Source organism: Hyperolius riggenbachi, chromosome 3 (genome assembly GCF_040937935.1).
Source record: "Hyperolius riggenbachi isolate aHypRig1 chromosome 3, aHypRig1.pri, whole genome shotgun sequence".
Lineage (NCBI taxonomy): Eukaryota > Metazoa > Chordata > Amphibia > Anura > Hyperoliidae > Hyperolius > Hyperolius riggenbachi.
The window spans coordinates 51,371,839-51,395,253 of record NC_090648.1 but is presented as its reverse complement, the minus strand read 5'-3'; the positions used below and the strand labels follow the sequence as shown (position 1 = coordinate 51,395,253).

Below are 23,415 nucleotides of genomic sequence, written 5' to 3'. Positions count from 1 at the left end.
CTACCTGGAAACCAAATAGTTATGCATGCATAATTGAGAGTCTCACACCGAAAGTGGACAGTATAATTATCTGCCCTAGAAAGTTCGGGGAGAGCTTTTTATTAAGCTAAAGACGTAGTGTAATCACATGTTAATATGAAGTATAAAAATGGGTTTTCTTATGGATATACATAGTCCACATAAAAAGAATAATTGCTGAACAAGCTAGATCGTCCATTGGTTAGTGAAATCTGCTGGTATAAGTATTCTTCTGGTTGAGTAATGTCTGTTGCTGTCTTCTCATAATCTTGTGATTGTCCAGTTCCAACAAACTGTAAAGCATCTTGTCATTGTCTTGTGATTGGGTGAGCTGTTTCTTCCAATCATAGGAATAGAAGTATAGATTGATCTGATACACATTTGAAGGAAAATCAACTTATTTGATAAACATCAGCAAATTAACAAGCATTACCGATATATCTGGTTATACATCTGAACAATATATTTCCTACATTTTAATCAGAAGATTTTAGGTTACATACAGAGTGAGTGTGCATAGGAAATGACATCAAATTATATAACACATGGACCTCTCGACATCAATTCCATCTCACATTCAAAATCAATGCAGGTTGTATGTAGCCTGGAATTGGGCCAATCAAATGCACTTCCTGAATGTCTGCCTGCTCTGCATCACTACTGCTCCATACTTCCTGCTTCTCAGTTTGGGCTCCAGTGCCAAATCTGAAAAGCAGGAAGTACAGAGCGGTGGTGGTGCAGAGTGGACAGACGGTACTTCCAGCACCTGAAACCTGTAAGAGGTGAGTGTGTGTGTGCACTTTCTAATCTTCCCCATTACACACCGTAAAGCTCCGGCGAGGGTGAGGAGACAGAGGGGAGCACATCTAGCTACCATATAGGGGGTAAGAGGGGAAAGGACACATTTAGCTGCCATACTGGGGTCGGAGGTGGGGGGGCACATTTAGCTGACATACTGGAGTGGGAGGGTGGTTGAGGGAAGGAGGGAGGGGGCACATCTAGCTACCATACAGGGGGGGAGGGGGAACACATCTAGCTACCATACTGGGGTGTAAGGGGGAAGGAGGGGGCACATTTAGCTACTTTACTTGGGTGGGGGGCAAATCTAGCTAATATACTGGGAGGAGGGGGGGCACATCTAGCTACCATACAGGGTGGGAGGAGGAGAGAGGGGGCAAATGTATCTACCATACTGGGGTTGAGGGGGGCACATCTAGTTAGTAGGGGGTGGGCGGTCCAAATTCCGCATCGAGGCCCTGAGGTCTGTGGCTGCCTCTGAACATATTCTACAAGCCTTGTCGGATATGTACCCACGGCCGTGATCCAGGCTGTGTACGTGTGTGGCCGCGCTGCAAAGGGTTAAATAAGGCCTGCCCCTGTGCAGTAGCGCGGAGAAACTTGTGCATGGCTTTTTCCTCTGTCCATGGGCAGCATTGTGCTACTTGCACTTGTGCACCTCACCAGTACTCATACATGGACGGGAGTGCAGCTGCAAAGAAGGAGAGGGAACCAGAAAGCAACAGTGGGTTGGAGGAGGATCGGAGAAGCCTCTAGATCACAGGTGTCAAACACAAGGCCCGTGGGCCAAATGCGGCCCTCCTTGCCATTTTATGTGGCCCTCAAGAGCTTCAAATGTGCATCATTGTAAGCAGTAAAAGAATGACAACACCCTCCTTCCCATCCAGAGGAGCCACCAGTGACCGTGTTTCTGGTTGAAATATTGTCAGTTTTAGCTGGAGTGCAGGAACAACCGCCATGGGACCCCCCATTTAAATTAGCCCACAAGGTTCCCTCCTGGGATCAAATCCCCCCATGTGCCTGGTAACACACCCTCCCCTCCCCACCAACACCCTCTCTTCACATTGCAGATTAGCACAGCGGAGGAGTACACCCCCCCCCCCCCCCCCCCCCCCATGGTCCCTATAGCTATGACACTTAGTTTGAGACAGTAAATGTTAGATCTGAATAAACACTATGGCCTCAATTCACGGAGTTTTATCAAACACTTTATCAAACGTTTGATAAACGTTTGATAAATTACCTCATGGGTAAAATCTAATTTTGAATTCACTAAGGTGTTATATATTTATCGAATGTTTTACCGATAAAACGTTCAACAAATATATAACGCCTTAGTGAGATTTTACCCATGAGATAAATTATCAAACGTTTGATAAAGTGTTTGATAAACGTTTGATAATGCTCCGTGAATTGAGGCCTATGGCTTCCCAAATTAGACTAAGCTTTAGATTTTGGCCCTTATATTATTGAGTTTGACACCACTGCTTTACTTCATCCAGATGTTTCCCTCAACTGTGGAAAGTATCTATATTTTTTTGTCACAGTTTTGCTTTAATGGGAATTTAATATGGCAATCTCTATACTCCTCCTCCTCACCCACTACAGGGTGACTGGGAGAATTATTTTCATTTTTTTTTGTTCTGAAGACCACCTGGGTTGTATCCTGAATCCAGGCAGTCACCGGAACAGGAAGTGAGGGATGGCAATGAAAGCCTAACAATAGCACTAACTCCTCCCAAATTCACAAAAAAACACTTTTTGATCATTGCAGTGCCTGTCCCTATTATTTCAGTTCCTGTTCTGACAGGAAGCAAGGAATGTTTTCACAAAAGAGGACACAGTCAGTAGTAAACACCTAGAAGAGATTCCAACCTTTTGTTTTCACTATATATATAAAACCTACATAAAAGTTTTGGAGTAATTTAAGCTTGGACGTAAGATTCTTCACTCACTGCACTGGCTACCTGTGAAAATTGAGAATACTTTTCAAGATTGGACTGTTGACATTCAAATCCCTACACAATTTGGGCCCTGGGTACATGAAGGATGTGCTGAAACTGCGCCACACCCCTCTTAACCACGGATCAGCAGGTTCCATAAACTTGGTGACTCCCAGAGTGCACCTTAAAACCTTTGGAGCCAGAGCTTTCTGTCATGCTGTCCCTACACTTTGGAATTCCCTACCACACCCAGTAAGGACAACCCCATCCCTGGAGTTATTCAAATCCAGACTGGAAAGCCACCTGTTTAGCCTGGCATTTCCGGACTTATAGAATTCTTCCTCTGTACCAAAATTTATCAGTCAACCAATCACTAGCCTGAGCTTTGCTTATGCGCTTTGAGTCCTATGGGAGAAAAGCTCTTTACAAATGTTGTTTGTTGCTGTTGTTGTAAGAACACCATGATAACATCTGACTTATAAACATTCTCCTGTGAATAGATAGCAACCACTGGGCCGACTACTCTGCAGATCTCTACATGATTGAAGCCACATCGTACGGTCTGCTGGCCCTCCTCAATCTCAAGCAGTATATTCTGGCAGCGCCTGTGGCCCGCTGGCTGACAGAACAGAGGTACTATGGCGGAGGCTACGGATCCACACAGGTAGGGCTTACCAGGAATTGGGCCGAGAGGCTCATAATCATTAATTCAGCTATACTAGATTTTAAAGGGAACCTGAAACGAGGAAAATTATTTAAAATAAACATGATGTAGCTGCAAATGAATATTACATACTAACCTCACCATCAGTTCCTCTCAGAAGATCACCTTTTTCTTCTTACAGTGATCCCTTCCAGTTCTGACAATATTTTGTCAGAACTGAAATATACCAGTTGCTGTCAGTTATATATCAGCAGCTGTCAGTTACAACTGAATGTGCAAGGTAATGTCCATGTTTTCCTATGGCTTAAATGGGTGATATAACAGTTTATCAGTGTGCTGACCAGGAAGCTGTTGGGGGTAATGGCCATTTTTAAAATGGAGGGCGGAGAAATCCATTGATCACAGAGGACAAATGGGACGCAGGAGAGGAGAAAGAGATTGAGGAGTAGAATACACAGGAGGTAAGTATGACTTGTCTATGGTAATTTTGACTTTTTATTTTCAGTTCAGGTTCTCTTTAAAGAAAACCTGTATTGAGAAAAACCTCCCCTGGGGGGTACTCACCTGGGGTGGGGGAAGCCTTTGGATCCTATTGAGGCTTCCCCCGTCCTCCTCGGTCCCACGGCGGTGGAGATAAAGCTCCCCGAACAACGGGGAACCTGTCAGTAATGTCAGATTTCTACTACCTACTGTAAGTGACAGCAACATAGGAGAAAAATCGTTTATGGCTCATTTTACTCTGAAAGAAATGTACTTCATATTTGTATGTGTTTTAAATTTTAAGATTTTCGTGACAGTTCCTCTTTGAAGTGTAGCTGTCGGACATAAAATCAAAAATCAATTCTTTATTTTTATCTGGGAAACAAGTAATACGGATGCTAACCAGGCAAACCAAACGTTAAAATCACTATTACTTTTCTTGTTGATAAATGATTGATTACCCGACTCTTATTTGGTACACACAAAATTTGGTACACAAAAAGGAAGTTGCAGGGCATGCTGGGTTGTCTAACTAATGCAGCCTGATTGGCTGAAGCCTCTTTCACTCCTGTTTTCCCCTCCCACACCTCTGTTCCTCTCTGATTGGCCAATATTTCTCATGCTGAGACAATGCACTTTCTATAGTGAAGGACGGGCAAATCAGGCAAAAGAGAGTAAGGGAGGAAATTACATCAGGATTGGCTTCAAAAGAGCCACAGTTAAAATGGGGAATGCTAAGAAGGATTTTCTCTTTTTTTTTTACTGTAGAAAAATCACTAAAATCAAAACGTGGACCGTGCAATACATATGTTATGTAAGTAGAGCAAGTATTTATCTACTTATATATAAGCATGGGCATCCGCACATTGGGCAAAATAAGGCGGACGCCTCCCCTGGCCGCCAGCTTCCCCCGCCCCCCGGCTACCCCCAATGCCTAGCGACAGCAGCTCAGCTTCAGACCTCCGATCAGCCGGCAACCAGTGAGTGCGGGCGCTAGGACCTTGCGGACACCGCACTGACATGGGCAAGTGACATCACTTCCGCATATGCAGCGTGGTGTTCACGGAGTACCGTGTGCCCGCTCTTACTGGTCGCCGACTGATCGTTTTTTTTCTGAGATAGTATGGCTGACAGCTCCTCTTTAAAAGGGAATAAATATGGCAGCCTCCATATCCCTCTTGCCTTAGTTGTCCTTTAACATTAAAGTGGGTATCCTGAATAATTTGCTGCATTCTACTATATGTTGTTGTGGTTCCTCTTTAACTCATGTTGAACTAGAAACATCTGACAAGTGAGATGTATCTAAAGCCCCATCTACACCATACAATTTTTTTGTCTGATTCATTGATTCGATTCGATTCAATCTGACATGTCCGATCGGGATTCGATTCAATTTACCATTGCAAAACAATGGCAAATTGAATCGAATGAATCCCGATCGGACATGTTGGATTGAATCGAATCAATGAATCGAATCGGACAAAAAATTGTATGGTGTAGATGGGGCTTTAGATGTTGATCTACAATCTCTCCCGTTGCAGGCCACCATTATGGTATTCCAGGCATTATCGGAATACCAGACACTCGTCCCTCAGATGAATGAGGTGGACATGGACGTGAAGCTGACCGTGCCCGGCAGACAGCGCAGCTCCAGCTGGAAAATCAACAAGGACAACTCTGTGGTCCAGCGCAGCGAGAAGGTCAGTGGGCCGACATCAGCTGCCCTCAATGAATATCAAAGTGTGATATGTGGGTTGATTGTGTAGTGATGATCGCAAAGCAGAGCAATTTCTAAGTAGGCTATACTGGAGTATCACAGTCAGAGGAATAACAGGGATAGATCTCACATGACAAAAAGAGTAAACCCCAGAGTCAAGTAACATAACAGACCATAACACTATACAGGCACATCAACAAAAATTCACAGTGCCACCTTTGACCATTTTAGCACATTAACCAAAAATTCAAAGTGCCACTTTGTGACCATTTTAGCATATGCTCAGTTTAAGCATGACTGCTGTTGCTTCTTTATTCCAACAAATTGTATAAAACAAAGTTTGGTTGAGCTGCACTTGGGTGTAACGATTGCGGAATATCTCCATGGTCAGCACACAAGATGTGCGCTGACACTGCGGAAATCCTCCACAAACGCCTGAATAACAGAACCCAGCTGTGGTGCAATGCACCTGTAGTGGGAGAATTCCCACCGGCAGATGGAGCTGTGGAGTGCAGAGGAATAAAGCCTCTGCACTGCCACAGACGCCAGACAGGAATTGTACGAGGGGAAGCAATACGGGGCAAGATAGCCCCTAATGAAAGAGAGTGAGCACAGAGACAGAATGTATGTATGTCCACCAATCAAGTCCTCACCCGGCGACGATGAACACACAACAGTGAAGACAAGTGAGAAAGCAATCGCAAGAAATGGCGATTGCTAACAGCGACACAAGACTGAATAAGCACAGAGATAGAATGTGTGTATGTCCACCAATCTAGTCGCCACCTGACGATGGTGAACACACAACAGCGAAAACCAAGTGGGAAAGCAAACGCAAGAATGGCGATTGCTAACAGCGACACAAGACGGAGTAAAGACGGAGCATAGACGTAGTAAGAAAGACAGTAACAAGAATGATCAAAATGCCAAAGAAAATAACAAACAATCTAAACGCGGTCGCCGCGCGAAAAGCGCAACAGCGACAAAACACGTTAATGGCGCGGTCTCCGCACGAGAAGCGCAACAGAGGCAAATCACGCCAACCCTAACTATCAAATGAACCCAGAAGCACAAACAAATAACAGAAACGCTTGCCAATCGGTTGCCTCACCTCAGGCAACAGCAAGCGTTTGCTCCAGACAGACAACAGGAACAAGTCAGATTGGATCCACTGCTCTTCCGCAAGAACGAGTGCGATCCGTACACAGAAACAGGACTGAAAGAATCCACTGCTCTTCCGCGAGAGCGAGCGCGATCCGTACACAGGAACAGGACTGAAAGAATCCACTGCTCTTCCGCGAGAGCGAGCGCGATCCGTACACAGGAACAGGACTGAAAGAATCCACTGCTCTTCCGCGAGAGCGAGCGCGATCCGTACAACAAGACAGACAGAAGGAGTAACCAGCAGCTACCGCAGCCGAGGTTAAACTCCAAGACAGAATACAGAGAGTTCCACTGCATCTAACGCAAGGGTGAGTGCGATCCAAACAGACAGAACGATTCACTACCGCCAACGGTGGCAGTGCAATCGCAAAGACAAGACAAAACAGAATAAGCAGTACAAATAATAACACAAAGCTGACTGCACTAAGTAGGAGTTCAAGGCGCACTCCCAAAGGGTATCTACTCTAAGCCAGCAATAATAGCCAATGATGAGCAGAGGGCTAAGACTCCAGGCAAGTTAGCAGGAACAAACCATCATGACCAGCAGGGCACTCTGGGAGGAAATGGCATTTATACTGCAAGCCATCAAAGGAAGCAGCTAAGCAATTTGCATGACAAGTGGATGCAAATTCCTCACCAGCAGAGCAAGTCTGAAACTTGCAGAGTGAAGACAGGTCTCTTTTCCAGAGACTTGCAGCACTCAGACCTAAAAAATGGTCAAAAATCTGTCTGCCTGTGCAGACAGCAGAGCAGATCATTACATTGGGTTTCTACAGAAACCTGATAGCAAGACGAGAAGGCACACTCTACTGGCATGTAAACTTGCACTTATCTGTACTGTGGCAATACACAACATGTTTCAGGCTCTCCCTACTACTGAAGAAGGGGTATGTAGGCAGTAGCACCGCGGGATTACGGCTCTTTACAGCTTTGTACCACATCAGGCAGTACAAAGCTTGCAGCCCCAGCGGTGAGATTGATAATAGACAAGATTTTTGCTGAAATAATGTACATGTGTATAACAGGCCGGGATGGCAGAAAACAAGGTAATGACTCTGCTTCTCTCCCACAGACTGTTGTGAAAGACAAGCTCACTATTTCTGCTGTTGGGACAGGCCAGGGTACGGTAACGGTAAGTACAGACTCCTCCTCCTCTGTTCCTTCACCACTGTACTAACAACATGCCCCACCCGTCACAGCAATAGCACTGTACTGCTTTCTGTGTGACCAGGCAAATATCCAACGGTCTAAGGCCCCATTCGCACTAGAGCGTTTTGCCGGCGATTTCAGCAAAACGCTCAAGCGGTAGTACTTTAATACCCTATGGGCCCGTTCTTACTTGGGCGATTTGCGTTAATCTCCGGCGATTAACGTAAATCGCCAAATGCAAACGCATAGCCTGCACCATTTTTAGGCGATTTCCCGGTGATCACGTTTCAGTGCTATAGAAGCACTAAACACGATCGCGGGAGAATCGCTGCAGTGTCCAGTGATTTTTTTTTTCCGCAAAACGTTTTGCGCTTTTAATTGTGAATGGTGTCTAATACTATTATAAATTGTTTTCATCCTATCCTGATATGTTTCTGTAAAAATAATTGTATGAATGTCCTCTCTCTTCCTGCCTGAAAAACATTTGTGTTTTTATAGTTCCTTTTTTGCGGTCACGGCATTTAAGCCGCAAAGAAATTTGGGCGCCGGGATGGCGCTAATATAAAAGGGGCCCATACACTGGTCAATTTCAGCCATCAATCGTTAGATTCTATAGAATCGATCGGAAATCGATTATTTTAAAACAGCCAATCGATCGATTTGCGATCGATTTCAATTGATGGAAAATCTAGCTCGATCTGCTGCTGGCAGCAGATCGATGGCCCATAGAGTTGTATTGGATCTAATGGTGCAATTTATTTAGATTGATTTTAAATAGATTTCCAATAGATTTCATTCTGAAATCTTTTGGAAATCTGTTCTTAGTGTGTGGCGCACATCAGATAGATTCCTGTCAGATTCGATTTGACAGGCTTCTGAGAGAAATCTATCTGATGGTCGAAACTGCTGCAAATCTATTTGACTGTAGGCATCAGCATTCTCATAGCAGCTAACTTAAGATGGCCATACACTCGTTAGCAGGCCCGGCCCTAGACTTTTTGCCGCCAGAGGAAAGCTTTAAGCAAACCCCCCCCCCACCCCAAGCCGTGGGTGTGGGGGGCCGCCAGAGCTGAAGGGGATAGCGGGCAGGAAGGGGTATTGGGCCTAGAGGCTGGGAGGGGGGTCGGACCCCCCCCCCTCCCTCGCCTGGGTCCCCCGTCCTCCGCTCCCCTCCAGCTTTAAAAAGTTGCGTGGCTGGCTGGCTGCAGCTGTAAGAGGCAACGGGCGGGGATCACTCACCTCTTCCTCGTTCCAGCCTAGCCTGCGCTCCACTGACGTCACTTCCTGCTACGCCGCAGGAAGTGACGTCAGTGGAGCACAGGCTGGAACGAGGAAGAGGTGAGTGATCCCTGCCCGTTGCCTCTTACAGCTGCAGCGAGCCAGCCACGCAACTTTTTAAAGCTGGAGGGGAGCGGAGGACGGGGGACCCAGGCGAGGGAGGGGGGGGGTCCGACCCCCCCTCCCCGCCGCTAGGCCCAATACCCCCTTCCTGCCCGCTATCCCCTCCAGCTCGGGCGGCCCCTCACACCCACGGACGGGCGGGTGCCGCCTGAGGCAAAAGTGTCACCCCGCCTCATGGGCGGGCCGGCCCTAGATTAGCAGCAGATAGATCATCAGATAGATTTCTCTGATCTATCTGATGTGTTTAGGACATTTTTTTACTAGGAACAGATTTCCAATATATTTCAGTATGAAATCTATTGAAAATCGATCTGATGGCATTTTTTTACCATCTTAAGTTAGCTGCTATGAGAATGCTGATACCTACAGTCAAATTTAGGCCCAGCACACCGGTTGTGGGCCTGCGCCCTTTAAAATATCGGCATTAAGGGGAGGTGCTGCCTGCTATTTATCTGGTCAAGGCAAGCTTGTCAATTAGCAGCTAAATGAGGTAAAAAGCTTGAAGGTAGGTGCACACATAACATAACATGAAAGGCTGTGTTTTAAGTGGGGGTTTTTTCCAAGCGTTTTGCATGCTTTTTTATGCGTTTGCAGTTCACATATACCGCAAACACATTAGTATGCGTTTTTCGTGCGTTTTACAATTGCGTTTTATGCAAATAACTAGGGAAAAAACAGGAAGCGGAAATGCATCACAAAACATTTTTTCATTTATTTTTTACAAAAATGCATATAAAAATGCATGGAAAACGCATACCATTGCATTTCCTTTGTCTTTCATTATGTGCGTTTTTAAAGCGTTTTTGCACATTATGCAACAAAACCAGGGTTTTTGAAAACATACGCATAGAAAACTAATTTGCGGTGTTTTATGTGTTTTTTCTTGCGGCCCATGGACTTCCATTAGCGGCAAAAACACAGAGTTTACCGCAATGCTAGCGTTTCTGCTGAGTGTGCACCTACCCTGAGCTTTAACCCTTCCAGTACCTTGAAAACCAGTCAGATGGTTTTAGCTGTTCATTTTATGCTGTGTTAAATGTGTTAGACCATAGATACAATTTGAGTATAATAGACACTTTAACTGCTGCTGCCACATATGCTACCCATACTGGGCCTGCAAACTGACGAAAAAGTGTGTGTCCTCCTCTGTACTGCTCACAGGTGATGTCCGTGTACTACGCACCCCTGGCAGAGGGAGTGGCCACATGCAAGAATTTTGAATTCTCTGTTACAGTTGAAGAGGTGCCACAATCAGGTAAGCAGCTGAGCAATGTAAATGCATTATTGTTATATTTATGAATTTATATAGCGCTGACCTTCCTTGCAGTGCTTTACAGAGTACTCTGAGCAATTTATGTTGCTAACTTTCTCTCAGAGGGGGACGGTCTAATTTTGGCCAGTTCCCCTAGAGATATGTGCTAGAGATGTTCGATTAAACCAAAGTCCGTGGAGGATACAAACTCCATGTTGAACAGTCAAACTTGGGGCTCTAAAGCTGCAAGACTTTAGCCACGTAGCCGGCATGCTGCCCACATACTGGACTGGAGTCTGGACCTTGTGAGCTGTACATGTGGAGAAGCAATATGTTTGGAGCATAGAATGCAGCATGAAAAGCTACTAAATCCGGATCACTGTTTAGGTATTTTATTGTGTAGGGAGCTTAAACAACGCGTTTTGTGAGACTTGCTTCCGCCACTTCCTCGGGTTACTAACTTTTTTTACCTCTTCCATGCAGTATAAGAGCTTACTTGCACATTGTGTTCTTAGTATTCAAAATCTTGGTCAATTGAAAGTGGCGGTAGATCAATGGCCTGTAGCATTGCAACCAACCGTGCAATGCTGCAGTTCAATGGCGGAATCTATTGAACATCTGTGTGCAGTGTGTGGATGGAGCCAATCCCTCTCTGATCAGGTTTAGATCACTGAGAGTCAATCTGTTTGCCAGACTGGGCAGAAAGCTATGTGTGTAGGATTTGGGTACCTTTAGAAATAAAAAGTACATGTCTAATAAACGGCATAGCGGTTTTTAACTAAGATGGAGAGTCAATCTCAATTTATTTTTATATCTTACAGTGAAGAAGCCTATTGATGCCCTTCAATCTCTGTACATAAATATCTGCATGAAGTAAGTGTGCTCTAATTACAGAAAACTATTGTCTGCACTGTGACCTGTGCCTAGAGCAGGGACGGATCTAGGGGGGGGGCAGACGGGTCTCTTGCCCCAGGCGCAGTTTGTTGAATTCTTAAAAAGGCAGCAAAATTTGGATGGGGAATGGTAGTTTAGGCGCCAAAACCTGATCTTTAGGCGCAAAAAACCTGACCTTGCCCCAGGCGCAACTTGGTCTAGATCCGTCCCTGGCCTAGAGAGGCGGGATCTGTGTTTAGAGAGGAGGGGTCTGTGTCTAGAGAGGCGGGTGGCTGTTTAGAAAGGAGGGGCCTATGTTTAGAGAGGAGGGGCCAGTGTCTAGAGAGGCGGGTGGCTGTGTTTAGAAAGGAGGGGCCTGTGTTTAGAGAGGAGGGGCCTGTGTCTAGAGAGGCAGGCGGCTGTGTTTAATAAGGAGGGGCCTGTGTTTAGAGAGGAGGGGCCTGTGTATAGAAAGACTTGCTCTGTGTTTAGAGAGATCAGAGACTTTGTCTGGAGAGGTGGGAGTCTGCCTAGAGAGGTAGGGGGTCTGTGTCTAGATGCAAGGTCTGTGTCAGGCTAGATATTCTTCACTGCGAATTACACCCTGAAACTACTCACTGAGACACTACTTATGCCAAAAGATCAGCAGGACTGCCAGGGAACTGGCATTGTTTACAAGGAAATAAATATGGAAGCCTCCATATCCCTCTCGCCATGGGTTCCCTTTAAATGCATGTTTCTGATACATATAATGTGAATTGATTAGCAAACCATTTCCAGCTCTGCTGTCCTCTCCTCTGGGCCTGCAGGAAATCAGCATCGCACTGCTATAATGTGTCCTCCGCAGGTACCTTGGTTCCTATGATGCCACCATGACGGTTGTGGACATGATGCTGCTAACTGGATACACACCAGACATGGATGATCTCGGCGCGGTGAGTAACTTGGTGCAGAAACACATAAATGCAATCTGCGCAGCAGATAAAGCGCATGGATGTTGGGCAAGTCTAACAGCGCCACGGAATATGTTGGCGCTTTATAAATCAATAATAATAATAATTCTTAAACGCCAGGGCAATATCTTCATGGATGCATCTTAAAACACTGGGATTATTCTGTGCTGAAAATAAAAGACGAGAGGAACGCTCTCATAGAGTGATTACCCTTAGTTTGTTGAGGCCAATTTTACACATGCCTTGCAAACCTGCATTGCGATAACCTATGTTACCGCAGGGATTCGCAACAGCAATGCAAGGCAATGGGGCCTAGCACACTTATTGCGTCCCTTCATGTCGTGCTGGAAGTGCCCGATCCGCCACAAAGTCAGCGACGCAGGAGCGGCAGAAGTAATGTAAGTCAATGGGCAATGCAGGAAATTTAAACATGTTGGCAGTGCGGCGTGCATGCGCGAAATGATGGGAATATGGTGGGGAAACCTGAGAATCTCAGTGACGTACTTCTAGTACAGTAGGGAGCAGGGCCTGGCTAGGCAGAGGCGAGAGAGGCTCCAGCCTCAGGGCGCAGTGTAGGAGGGGCGCAAAACTCACTCGGCTATCATTCCCCTACTGCAGAGAGAAATAAGAAAGATGGTATACATGGCAGTGACAGCAAGCAATAATTACTAGAGATTAAGGTGTTGGGGGGGGGGGGGGGTTTGGGGGGCCCTGGGGCACCTCTTAGTCTAGTAGTAATCAGTGTGTGACGGCTGGGGTGGGAGGGATGGAGGGGCGCACTTTGGTGTCTCAGCCTTGGGTGCTGGGGGACCTTGTCCCGGCTCTGGTAGGGAGTACAACACTAGGCGAGGGGAGGGGGGGGTTGGCGCTATGCATATGACCCTGTCGGAGCACTCTTCTGCAGGGTCATATGGTTGACATTTTGTGCACTGTAGTGCGACCCTGTTATAAAAACACCTATCATACGCCTATCAGGGCTCATGTGCAAAGGGTTGTCAAGCAACAACAGTCCAACTGTGGACAGCAGTGGAACCGGCAGTAGATTCAGAATGGAGGAGACAGATCCCTGCAATCCTCTGACTCTGTGTACAGCTGGGGCACCCAGTATGCGATTTGAGCCTGTGTAACTGTTGACTAAGGACTGTAAGGATCTGTCCCCTCCATTCTCACAATGTGTAGTTGGTGATCCCAGGGTAGGGCCGAGGCATAGGCTGGAGAGGCTCCAGCCTCAGGGTGCAGTGTAGGAGGGGGCGCACAATTCATTCAGCTGTCATTCCTAATTGTGTTTGAAGCAGAAAGAAATAAGAAAAGGGCATACATGGCAGTGACTGCAAGCCATATAACTAGATATTAAGGTGTTGGGGAGGTTGTGGGCCCTGTGGCGCCTCTTAGTCTAATAGCAATCAGTGTGTGACGGCTGGAGTGGCAGGGATGGAGGGGCGCCCTTTGGTGTCTCAGCTTTGGGTGCTGGAGGACCTTTTCCCGGCTCTGGGTGATCCAGCTGTATGCAAAGTCAGATGACTGTAAAGATCCATTCCTTCCTATCTCAAAATGCATAGTGGATGACCCAGCTGAACACAGACTTAGAGGATTGCAGGAATCTGTCCCCTCCTTTCTTGAAATGCGTAGTGGGTGATCCTCCTGTACACGGAGGAGATCCTTGTGCACGTGAGCCATGATAAGCTTATGAATGGTTTAAAACATTGTAGTGCGGTTTGAGCAAGGTTGGCCTATAAACTAAGTTTTCATTATTCTATGTGAGTGCTCCTCTCGTCTTTTCTTGTCGGGAACTTAGCGCAATATCGCAGGTGGCCGAGGGGCAGAGTTTAATGATTGTGAGGTGGAGCCAGGCTTGTGGTCCTCACCTGTATGATTAGGCTGGGGGTACATTAGTGGAGTATGTAATGCCGACACCATGATGTCACACTTCTTGCTCCTCCTCCATCCAGCAGAGGTGTAGCTAGGTTTTTCATTGCCCGGGGACAAAGACAGTTTTTGTCCCCCCTCTGGACAAATTGGGCATGGCCACGCATCAGAATGTGGGTGTGGTCATGGGTGGTGCTAAATGTACAAATGCTGTTTATATAGCCAGATGTACCTCCCTTCCCCCCGTTTAGATAGTCAGATGTACCCCCTATAGTTAGCCAGATGTGCCCCCCTTGTTCTGCTGTTGTTAACACTTCAGCACTCCTCTGCAGAGGGATGGAGAGAAGCAGGGGCACTTCCGGCAGCCATCGCGCTGGCTCTCACTCACTCAGGGGGTGCGGTGTCCATGCTCTGCGCCCCCTTACAGTGCTGCGCCTGGGGACATGTGTCCCCCCTTGCCCACCCATAGCTACGCCACTGCCATCCGCCTGCCTCCTCGTCCCCAGAGGGCAGGGGCAGTCATCTGGCCTGATAGTGAATGCTGAGAACATCCCGGTGTGCACATGCACGGTTACCAATCCACCCGGTGGCCATGTGTGTAGGGAAGCCAGAACTGGGCATTATCATTAGTCAGAACTGTTGTGCACATGGTAGAACTTAAAGTGAACCAGAGACGAAGCACCCTCATGTATATTACCATATACAGTATATCAGTGGGAACATTAGAGAAAACACCTACCCTGCTCTCTGTTTCATCCTTCACTGCTCAGCCTGCTTCTTATCAGCCCTGATAAAACCCCGACCTGCTTGTTACAGCCCTGATAAAATCCCTGCCAGTCTGGCTTTGCTCAGGAATCATTATAGCTGAGTCTGTCTTCTCTGATGTCTTTTCAAGCCCAAGCCTGCCCCCTTCTGGCTCTGCTATAATGACTCAGCTATAATGATTCCTGAGCAAAACCAGATGGAATGCTCAGTCGGGGACTTTATCAGGGCTGATTAGAAGCAGGTTGAGCAGTGAAGGATGAAGCAGAGAGCAGGGTAGTTTTTTTTCTCTAATGTTCCCACTGATATATATGGTAAAATACATAAGGGGGCTTTGTCTATGGTTCACTTTAAACTAGGAAATGTCATGCACATGAGATAAATTGAAATATGCAATAAATGTCTTTCATGTCTTCTATAGAAGTAATTTCTGAAAGCTATGCATTAACATGACACACATCACACCTCTATTTCCTCAAATATTCCCTTGGCCTGTCAGCTGAGTTTCATTATGCGTATAGTAGAGATAGATGAAAGAAGCAATATTGGGTTTCTTACAGCAGATGGCGCCTGTCTCCTCCTTTTCATCCTGGCAATGTATTTAAAGTGATGTAAACTGAACTGAAAAAAAAGCTGGATACTTTGTTGGTCCTAAATGTTCCCCTGTCCTTAAGGCCCACCAACAGTGCATGTTTTGTGGAATTCCACTCAGCAGAGGCGTAGCAAGAGCCATAGCAGCCATAGCAATTGCTTTGGGGCCTTTGATCAAAGGGGGCCCAAGCGGTAATGTGTTCACTATTTATTTTCCTGTTTTTCTCCACGCTCTGACTTTATCTCAGTGCCCCTTAAATATTATTATTATTATTAATAATAATAATATTTAGTATTTATATAGCGCCAACATCTTACGCAGCGCTGTACAGAGTTTATAGTCTTGTCACTAACTGTCCTTCAGTGGGGCTCACAATCTAATTCCTACTTTAGTCCTATGTCTATGTATGTATCGTGTAGTGTATGTATCGTAGTCTAGGGCCAATTTTAGGGGAAGGCCAATTAACTTATCTGTATGTTTTTGGGAGGAAACTGGAGAACCCGGAGGAAACCCACGCAGACACGGGGATAGCATACAAATTCCGTGCAGATAGTGCCCTGGCTGGGATTCCAACCGGGGACCCAGCGCTGCAAGCGTATGCTAACCTCTATGCCACCGTGCTGCATAGGAATGTACATTGGCCAGTCAACTTACCATATATAGTATGGGATAGGAGCAGGTGGCATTGCTCTTGAGTGCCTAGGTCTGAGGACACCATCAAAATGTTGCTATGGGGCCCCATAATCTCTACCTAAGCCTCTGCCACAGAGGTAGATAATCAGCTCTGCTAAGACATGTTTGTGGTTTCCTGCAAAGCATGCGCTGTTGTGGCACTGTGCTATATAGAGCCTTCCCGTTCCTCTCCTGATCCCCTTATTGCTGCGCTGTCACCCTCTATTTCAGTATCTCTCAGATTGGTCAAACACTGCTCAGTGACGCCGTAGGAGGCGTCGTAAGTCTTCAGGAGCCTGAGTGCTTCTGAAGACGGGCAGCTCCATACTGCACCTGTGCTAGCGTGCTCTATTGCATGCTCTTGTGCTTTGCGCATGCGCAATATGGAGCCGTCCGTCCGTCTTCAGGAGCACTCAGGCTCCCGAAAACGTATAAACCTCCTGCAGATTGGTATGAGGCAACAGCGCTGGAACGCGGGGACCGTGAGAGGAATGTAAAGGCTCTATAGCAGTGTTTCTCAACATTTTATTGGTATGTACCCCTTTTGAAACCCTGTACTCACCAAGTGCCCCCTAGCCTAGCATAATAAACCTTATCACAAGCAGTGTTGCTCAAATCCGGATCCGGGAGACACCCGGATAGTTGCTATCCAGATATCTCCCAGTAGACCTGTGAGGGGTGGGTGGGGGGGGTCAATCTTACATGTCGGACGTCTTCTCCATCCGTCCCTCGGCACCTCCCACGATGCGGTCCACACGCATCACGTGACTACAAACACTTCCTCCTTCAACTTCCTCCTTCAACCCAGATGGAGGAAGTGTTTGTAGTCATGTGACCGCCGCGTGGACCGCATCGTGGGAGGTGCCAGGGACGGAGCTAAGAAGACGTCAGACAGGTAAGATTGACCCCACCCCGCACAGGTCTACTGGGAGATATCCGGTTAGCAACTATCTGGGTATCTCCCGGATCCGGATTTGAGCAACACTAATCACAAGTACCCCTTGACAAATATATATTTAATCATAGTACATAATTGGTTCTAAACAATGTCCAAGCATTTACTATTGCTTTATATTAGCTAAAATACTAATTTGATGTTTAAATAAGATTCAGGAATTTCTAAAACTCGAAATTTGTTATTCTTGGTTAAGTATAACAAGCCCGAGAACCCCCTGAAACCATCAGAAGTACCCCTATGGTACGCCTACCACACTTTGAGAACTTCTATAGGACCCAGAGCCTTCCCTCTCCTTAGTTAGGGATCTGGGTTTTTTTGTTGATGTTTTTTTTATTTCAATTGACATTCGCTTTACTGCAGAACATTTTTAATGAGAAAGGTACCATTTATTTAATTTATTAATTTATTGGCTAACTTAAAAGAAAAAGGGTAAGCTTTCAGCTGATAAGACTATTGAGCTAAGGGGCCAGGCCGAGGCAGAGGCGAGAGAGGCTCCAGCCTCAGGGCGCAGTGTAGGATTTGGTCGCTGGGCGGAGGCAGAGGCAAGAGAGGCTCCGGCCTCAGGGCGCAGTGTAGGAGGGGGCGCAGGGCTGGGCAGAGGCGAGAGAGGCTCCAGCCTCAGGGCGCAGTGTAGGACGGGATGCACAACTCACTCAGCTATCATTCCCCTATTGTGTTTGATGCTGAGAGAAATAAGAAAAGGGGATACATGGCGGTGGCTGCAAGCCAGATAACTAGAGATGAAGGTGTTGGGGAGGGTTGGGGAGGGTTGGGCCGCCTCATAGTCTAATAGCAATCAATGTGTGACGGCTGGGGTGGGAGGGATGGAGGGGCGCACTTTGATGTCTCAGCATTGGGTGATGGAGGACCCTGTCTTGGCTCTGATTGAACTACTGGCATATCCATGCCAATGGGGATTCAGATGCAATGTCCGAAAAAATGCCATTCCCCCTTCAATCTCTGGCCAAGTTGTACTCCTTAATAGATAACATAAAATACACTGCCTCTAGGTATACACATTGTATACTGCCCTACCTATTGTTCCCCCCACCTCTTGTTCACTGCGGCCAGTCTGGCGTACTGCGCATACATGGCATGGCCGCGTGTGCCCACCTCGCTGTGCTACAGTTGCCAGGAGCGCTCTGAACCTGCGCAGTACTACAGTGCAGGTGCAGAATGCTCCCAGCTGCGGGAGCGAGACGGGGGAGTGCGCTGTGTCTGCGCCGACTGGCCACGGTGAACGGGGCTGCTACCGGACCATCTGGGAGAATTAAGACGCCGGCGTGGGAGAGATCTGTGTGGAGAATGCTGGAAGAAGCCCCAGCTATGTATACAACTTTTAGTCCTCTTCATCTCTGGTACACTTAAAGTCAATTCTCTACATCATGCTTGTAATACAAAAGTATCAAATCCTACCTCACAGAGGGTGACAATAGGTGAGACAGAGATTGCTTAAAAACCACCAGAATTCCAGCTACACTGCTGACCGGATATGTGGGAGATGTTTCTACTGCGCAAACACGCGGTGGCAGGTATCAGTGGGTGTGAGACAAAAAATGATGGATTGGTCAATGTTGCCTTGTGATGCCCCTCTCAGCTGCTAAGATTACTGCCCAGAGCACTGGACTAACCAGGCCTGGATGTACATCACAGGAGCCTATAGGCACAGATGTCCTGGCACCTTAGACTTCGCCCTCCATGAGCCTACCAAACCCCCACCGAACCGCACCACAAGTGTGCTGGCTGTCCCAGCTGTCACTTCTCCCTTACTACCCTTGCCTGTCATAGGTAGTGTTGGGCAAACACCTGGATGTTCGGGTTCGCGAACGTTCGCCGAACATGGCCGCGATGTTCGGGTGTTCGCTCCGAACTCCGAACATAATGGAAGTCAATGGGGACCCGAACTTTCGTGCTTTGTAAAGCTTCCTCACATGCTACATACCCCAAATTTGCAGGGTATGTGCACCTTGGGAGTGGGTACAAGAGGAAAAAAAATATTTGAAAAAGAGCTTATAGTTTTTGAGAAAATTGATTGTAAAGTTTCAAAGGAAAAATGTCTTTTAAATGCGGAAAATGTCATTTTTCTTTGCACAGGTAACATGCTTTTTGTCGCCATGCAGTCATAAATGTAATACAGATAAGAGGTTCCAGGAAAAGGGACCGGTAACGCTAACCCAGCAGCAGCACACGTGATGGAACAGGAGGAGGGTGGCGCAGGAGGAGAAGGCCACGCTTTGAGACACAACAACCCAGGCCTTGCATGAGGACAAGAAGCGTGCGGATAGCAATGCATTTTGTCGCCATGCAGTCATAAATGTAATACAGATGAGAGGTTCAATAAACAGGGACCGGAAACGCTAACCCATCACAGATGTTCATTGTTCATGTTACTTGGTTGGGGTCCGGGAGTGTTGCGTAGTCGTTTCCAATCCAGGATTGATTCATTTTAATTTGAGTCAGACGATCTGCATTTTCTGTGGAGAGGCGGATACGCCGATCTGTGACGATGCCTCCGGCAGCACTGAAACAGCGTTCCGACATAACGCTGGCTGCCGGGCAAGCCAGCACCTCTATTGCGTACATTGCCAGTTCGTGCCAGGTGTCTAGCTTCGATACCCAATAGTTGAAGGGTACAGATGGATTGTTCAACACAGCTACGCCATCTGACATGTAGTCCTTGACCATCTTCTCCAGGCGATCGGTGTTGAAGGTGGATCTGCACGCTTGCTGTTCTGTGGGCTGCTGCATGGGTGTCAGAAAATTTTCCCACTCCAAGGACACTGCCGATACCATTCCCTTTTGGGCACTAGCTGCGGCTTGTGTTGTTTTGCTGCCCTCCTGGTCGTCCTGGGTTTGCGGAAGTCAGTCTGTCGGCGTACAACTGGCTAGAGGAGGGGGAGGATGTCAATCTCCTCTCTAAAGTCTCCACAAGGGCCTGCTGGTATTCTTCCATTTTGACCTGTCTGACTCTTTCTTCAAGCAGTTTTGGAACATTGTGTTTGTACCGTGGATCCAGAAGGGTATAAACCCAGTAATTGGTGTTGTCCAGAATGCGCACAATGCGTGGGTCGCGTTCAATGCAGTCTAGCATGAATTGAGCCATGTGTGCCAGAGTCCTGCCAGAATCCTCATCATCCTCTTGTGAGCGTTGTGATAGTTGTGATGCATCATAGTCGTCACCTTCTTCCTGGTCTGCTTCTGCTGACCATTCGCGCTGAATTGTGGAAGTCCAACGTGCACCGCTCTGGCCCTCGTCAGTGGTGGCATGAAATTCCTGCTCCAACTCCAGCTGTTCCTCCTCCTCTTCTTCGTCATAGCTGCTGGGGCCAGCGTTTCCTGAGGCAGATGGCCTGATGTTGGTATTATCACGCTGATCGTTTTCTCCTTCAGATTCCCCCAGTTGCATCATCATGACAGCTGTTTCCTTGATTTTCAACATTGACTTCTTCAGTAAACACAGCAGTGGTATGGTAATGCTGACTGAAGAGTTGTCACTGCTCACAAGCAACGTGGATTGCTCAAAATTTTGGAGGACTTGGCAGAGGTCCAACATGTTGGCCCAATCGGATCCACAGAAGCTTGGCAGCTGTCCGGATGCGCCTCGGTACTGCGCCGTCATGTACTGGACCACTGCACTCTTCTGCTCGCAAAAGCGGGCTAGCATGTGCAGCGTAGAATTCTAGCGCGTAGGGACATCACACAGCAAGCGATGGTGGGGGAGATTGAAGCGCTCCTGCATCTTGGCGAGTGCCCCCGAAGCAGTACTGGAATTTCTACAATGTTTGGCCACTCGTCGCACCTTCAACAGAAGATCGGCCACGCCTGGGTATGTCCTCAGGAACCGCTGAACTACTAGGTTCATCACGTGCGCCAGGCAAGGGATGTGTGTCAGCTTAGCCAACCTTAAAGCGCGAATGAGATTACTCCCATTATCACACACAACCATGCCCGGTTTCAGGTCCAGCGGTGCCAGCCACAAATCCGTCTGTTCCTTTATTCCCCTCCAAATTTCCTCCCCTGTGTGCTGCTTATCCCCAAGGCAGATCAGCTTCAGCAATGCTTGCTGACGCATGCCAACAGCTGTGCTGCACTGCTTCCACGATCCTACTGCTGCTGGGTTAGCGTTTCCGGATGAGGTACAGCTTTGAGATGCGTTGGAGGAGAAGGAGTCAGAGAGGTAGGTGCTGCTGTTGTTGTTATCCAGTGGGAGGGACGGCGGTGCAGCTGTTTGCGGCGTGGGCAACACCCGCGCCGTAGCAGGTGAGGAATCGCTGCCAGGCTCCACAAGGTTCACCCAGTGCGCGGTAAGGGAGATGTATCGACCCTGGCCGAACGCACTCGTCCAGGTGTCAGTGGTGAGGTGAACCTTGCAGGCAACGGCATTCTTCAAGCTTTGGGTTATTTTGCTGACCACGTGCTCATGCAACTCAGGCACTGCAGAGCGCGCAAAGTGGTAGCGGCTGGGAACCACGTAACGTGGGATGGCCACTGACATCATGCCCTTGAAGCTGTTTGTCTCCACCACTCGATATGGCAGCATTTCGCAGGCCAGAAGCTTGGCTATGCTGGCTGTTAGTGCCACGGCCCGGGGGTCATTTGCTGGCAATTTCCTCTTGCGCTCAAACATCTCCGAGACAGACAACTGAACCGTAGGGCTGCACACTGAAGGGCTGTTGATTGTTGTGTTTGATGAAGACTGGGAGACCTCAAGAGCACTATTCCGGAAAGTGACATTGTCAGCGTCGTCTGATGTTTGTGAATGTTGTTGTGAACCACGCAATGGCTGGGCTACTGCTGCTGCTGAGGAGGGTCTGGTGGTGAGTCTGGTGACCCCAAGGGAGGCAGTGTTGCTGGTACCCTGTCCTGCCGCGTTTGCCCACAGAGTGGGATGTTTGGATACCATGTGGCGGGTCATGCTGGTGGTGGAGAGGTTGTTAATATTTTTCCCCCTGCTCAGGCGGGTCTTGCACACCTTGCAAATCACCATGGTACCATCCTTACTGCAGTCTTCAAAGAAAGGCCAGACTTTGGAGCACCTGCCTTGCTGGCGATTTCTGTTTGCGCCTCTTTTGCGTCTCACTTGAACTTCCACGCTTGTGGTGCCTGAAATTTCGCGCCGTCTACCTTGTGGCACAAGGCGAACTCGTGCAGCAGTGGGTTCTTCAACAGACTCATCTGTGCTGCTACGACGGCGATGTTCTCCTTCACATACAAAATCTGGGTCTGTGTCCACATTGTCCAAACCCTCCTCTTCCATCTCCTCAAACTCGTCATATGTGATTGTGGGCCGCCGCCGTGGAGTAGAGCTCCCCAGAACAACCTCTGCGCAGCTCACTCCAACGTCGTCTTCCAGATCTTCTCGGCCGACCTCCTGCAATTGAAACCCCTCCTGTCCAACTTGCTCTGGGATTTGGGTTTCAAAGTCCTCGGACTCGCCTTGCATTTCAGTGTGCGGTGCATTTCCCACAGTAAATGGTTGTGAATCCGGGCACAACATTTCTGGCTGTTCCATTGACCTTTGAAAGGTGGAAGTTTGTTGGGCTGGGAATAGCTCCTGCGAATACCCCATTGTGTCCTGAGGAAATTCTTCGGACTGGTTATCTGGCAGTTGTGTGCGTGGTGTCGCTGCCGGTTGTGTCAGCTTTGTGCCCACTGGCTCCTTGTAACTGGCTGAGGACTCGGACCTCGTGCGTGATGTGCTGGTGCTGCTTAACCCACTGCTGGACGCTTGAGAGGTCATCCAATTAATTATCTGGTCCTGTTCTTTTGGATTTGTGAGGGTTGATTTCCTGGACAACATGGGCGGTATTGAGTGGGTTTTCTTCGGTGCTCCACTGTGGCCTGTACGTGAACCGTCAGAGGAAACACCTCTTCCCTTGCCCCTCCCTCTTTCACAGGATTTCTTCTTCATTTCACTTATCCTTAAAGTACACGCTGACTGGCAGCAGTACAGTGGCAGTACAGAAATGCTATATAGTGGTGGGTGAGCGGTGTACTACTATTCCCAGCAGCGACACAGAGCACAATGCTATACAGTGGTGGGTGAGCGGTGTACTACTATTCCCAGCAGCGACACAGAGCACAATGCTATACAGTGGTGGGTGAGCGGTGTACTACTATTCCCAGCAGCGACACAGAGCACAATGCTATACA

General features: G+C 47.7%; 1 protein-coding gene across 1 annotated transcript in view; it reads left to right on the top strand.

Annotated features, from left to right (window-relative positions):
• LOC137562603 (complement C3-like) overlaps positions 1-23,415 on the top strand; it is a 168,623-nt gene that overhangs the window by 120,424 nt on the left and 24,784 nt on the right. The window contains exons 29-34 of the mRNA XM_068274107.1: positions 3,260-3,423; positions 5,445-5,603; positions 7,857-7,916; positions 10,496-10,589; positions 11,408-11,459; positions 12,307-12,394. Of these exons, the coding sequence (XP_068130208.1) occupies positions 3,260-3,423; positions 5,445-5,603; positions 7,857-7,916; positions 10,496-10,589; positions 11,408-11,459; positions 12,307-12,394 (617 nt within the window). The remainder of the gene's footprint in view (positions 1-3,259; positions 3,424-5,444; positions 5,604-7,856; positions 7,917-10,495; positions 10,590-11,407; positions 11,460-12,306; positions 12,395-23,415) is intronic.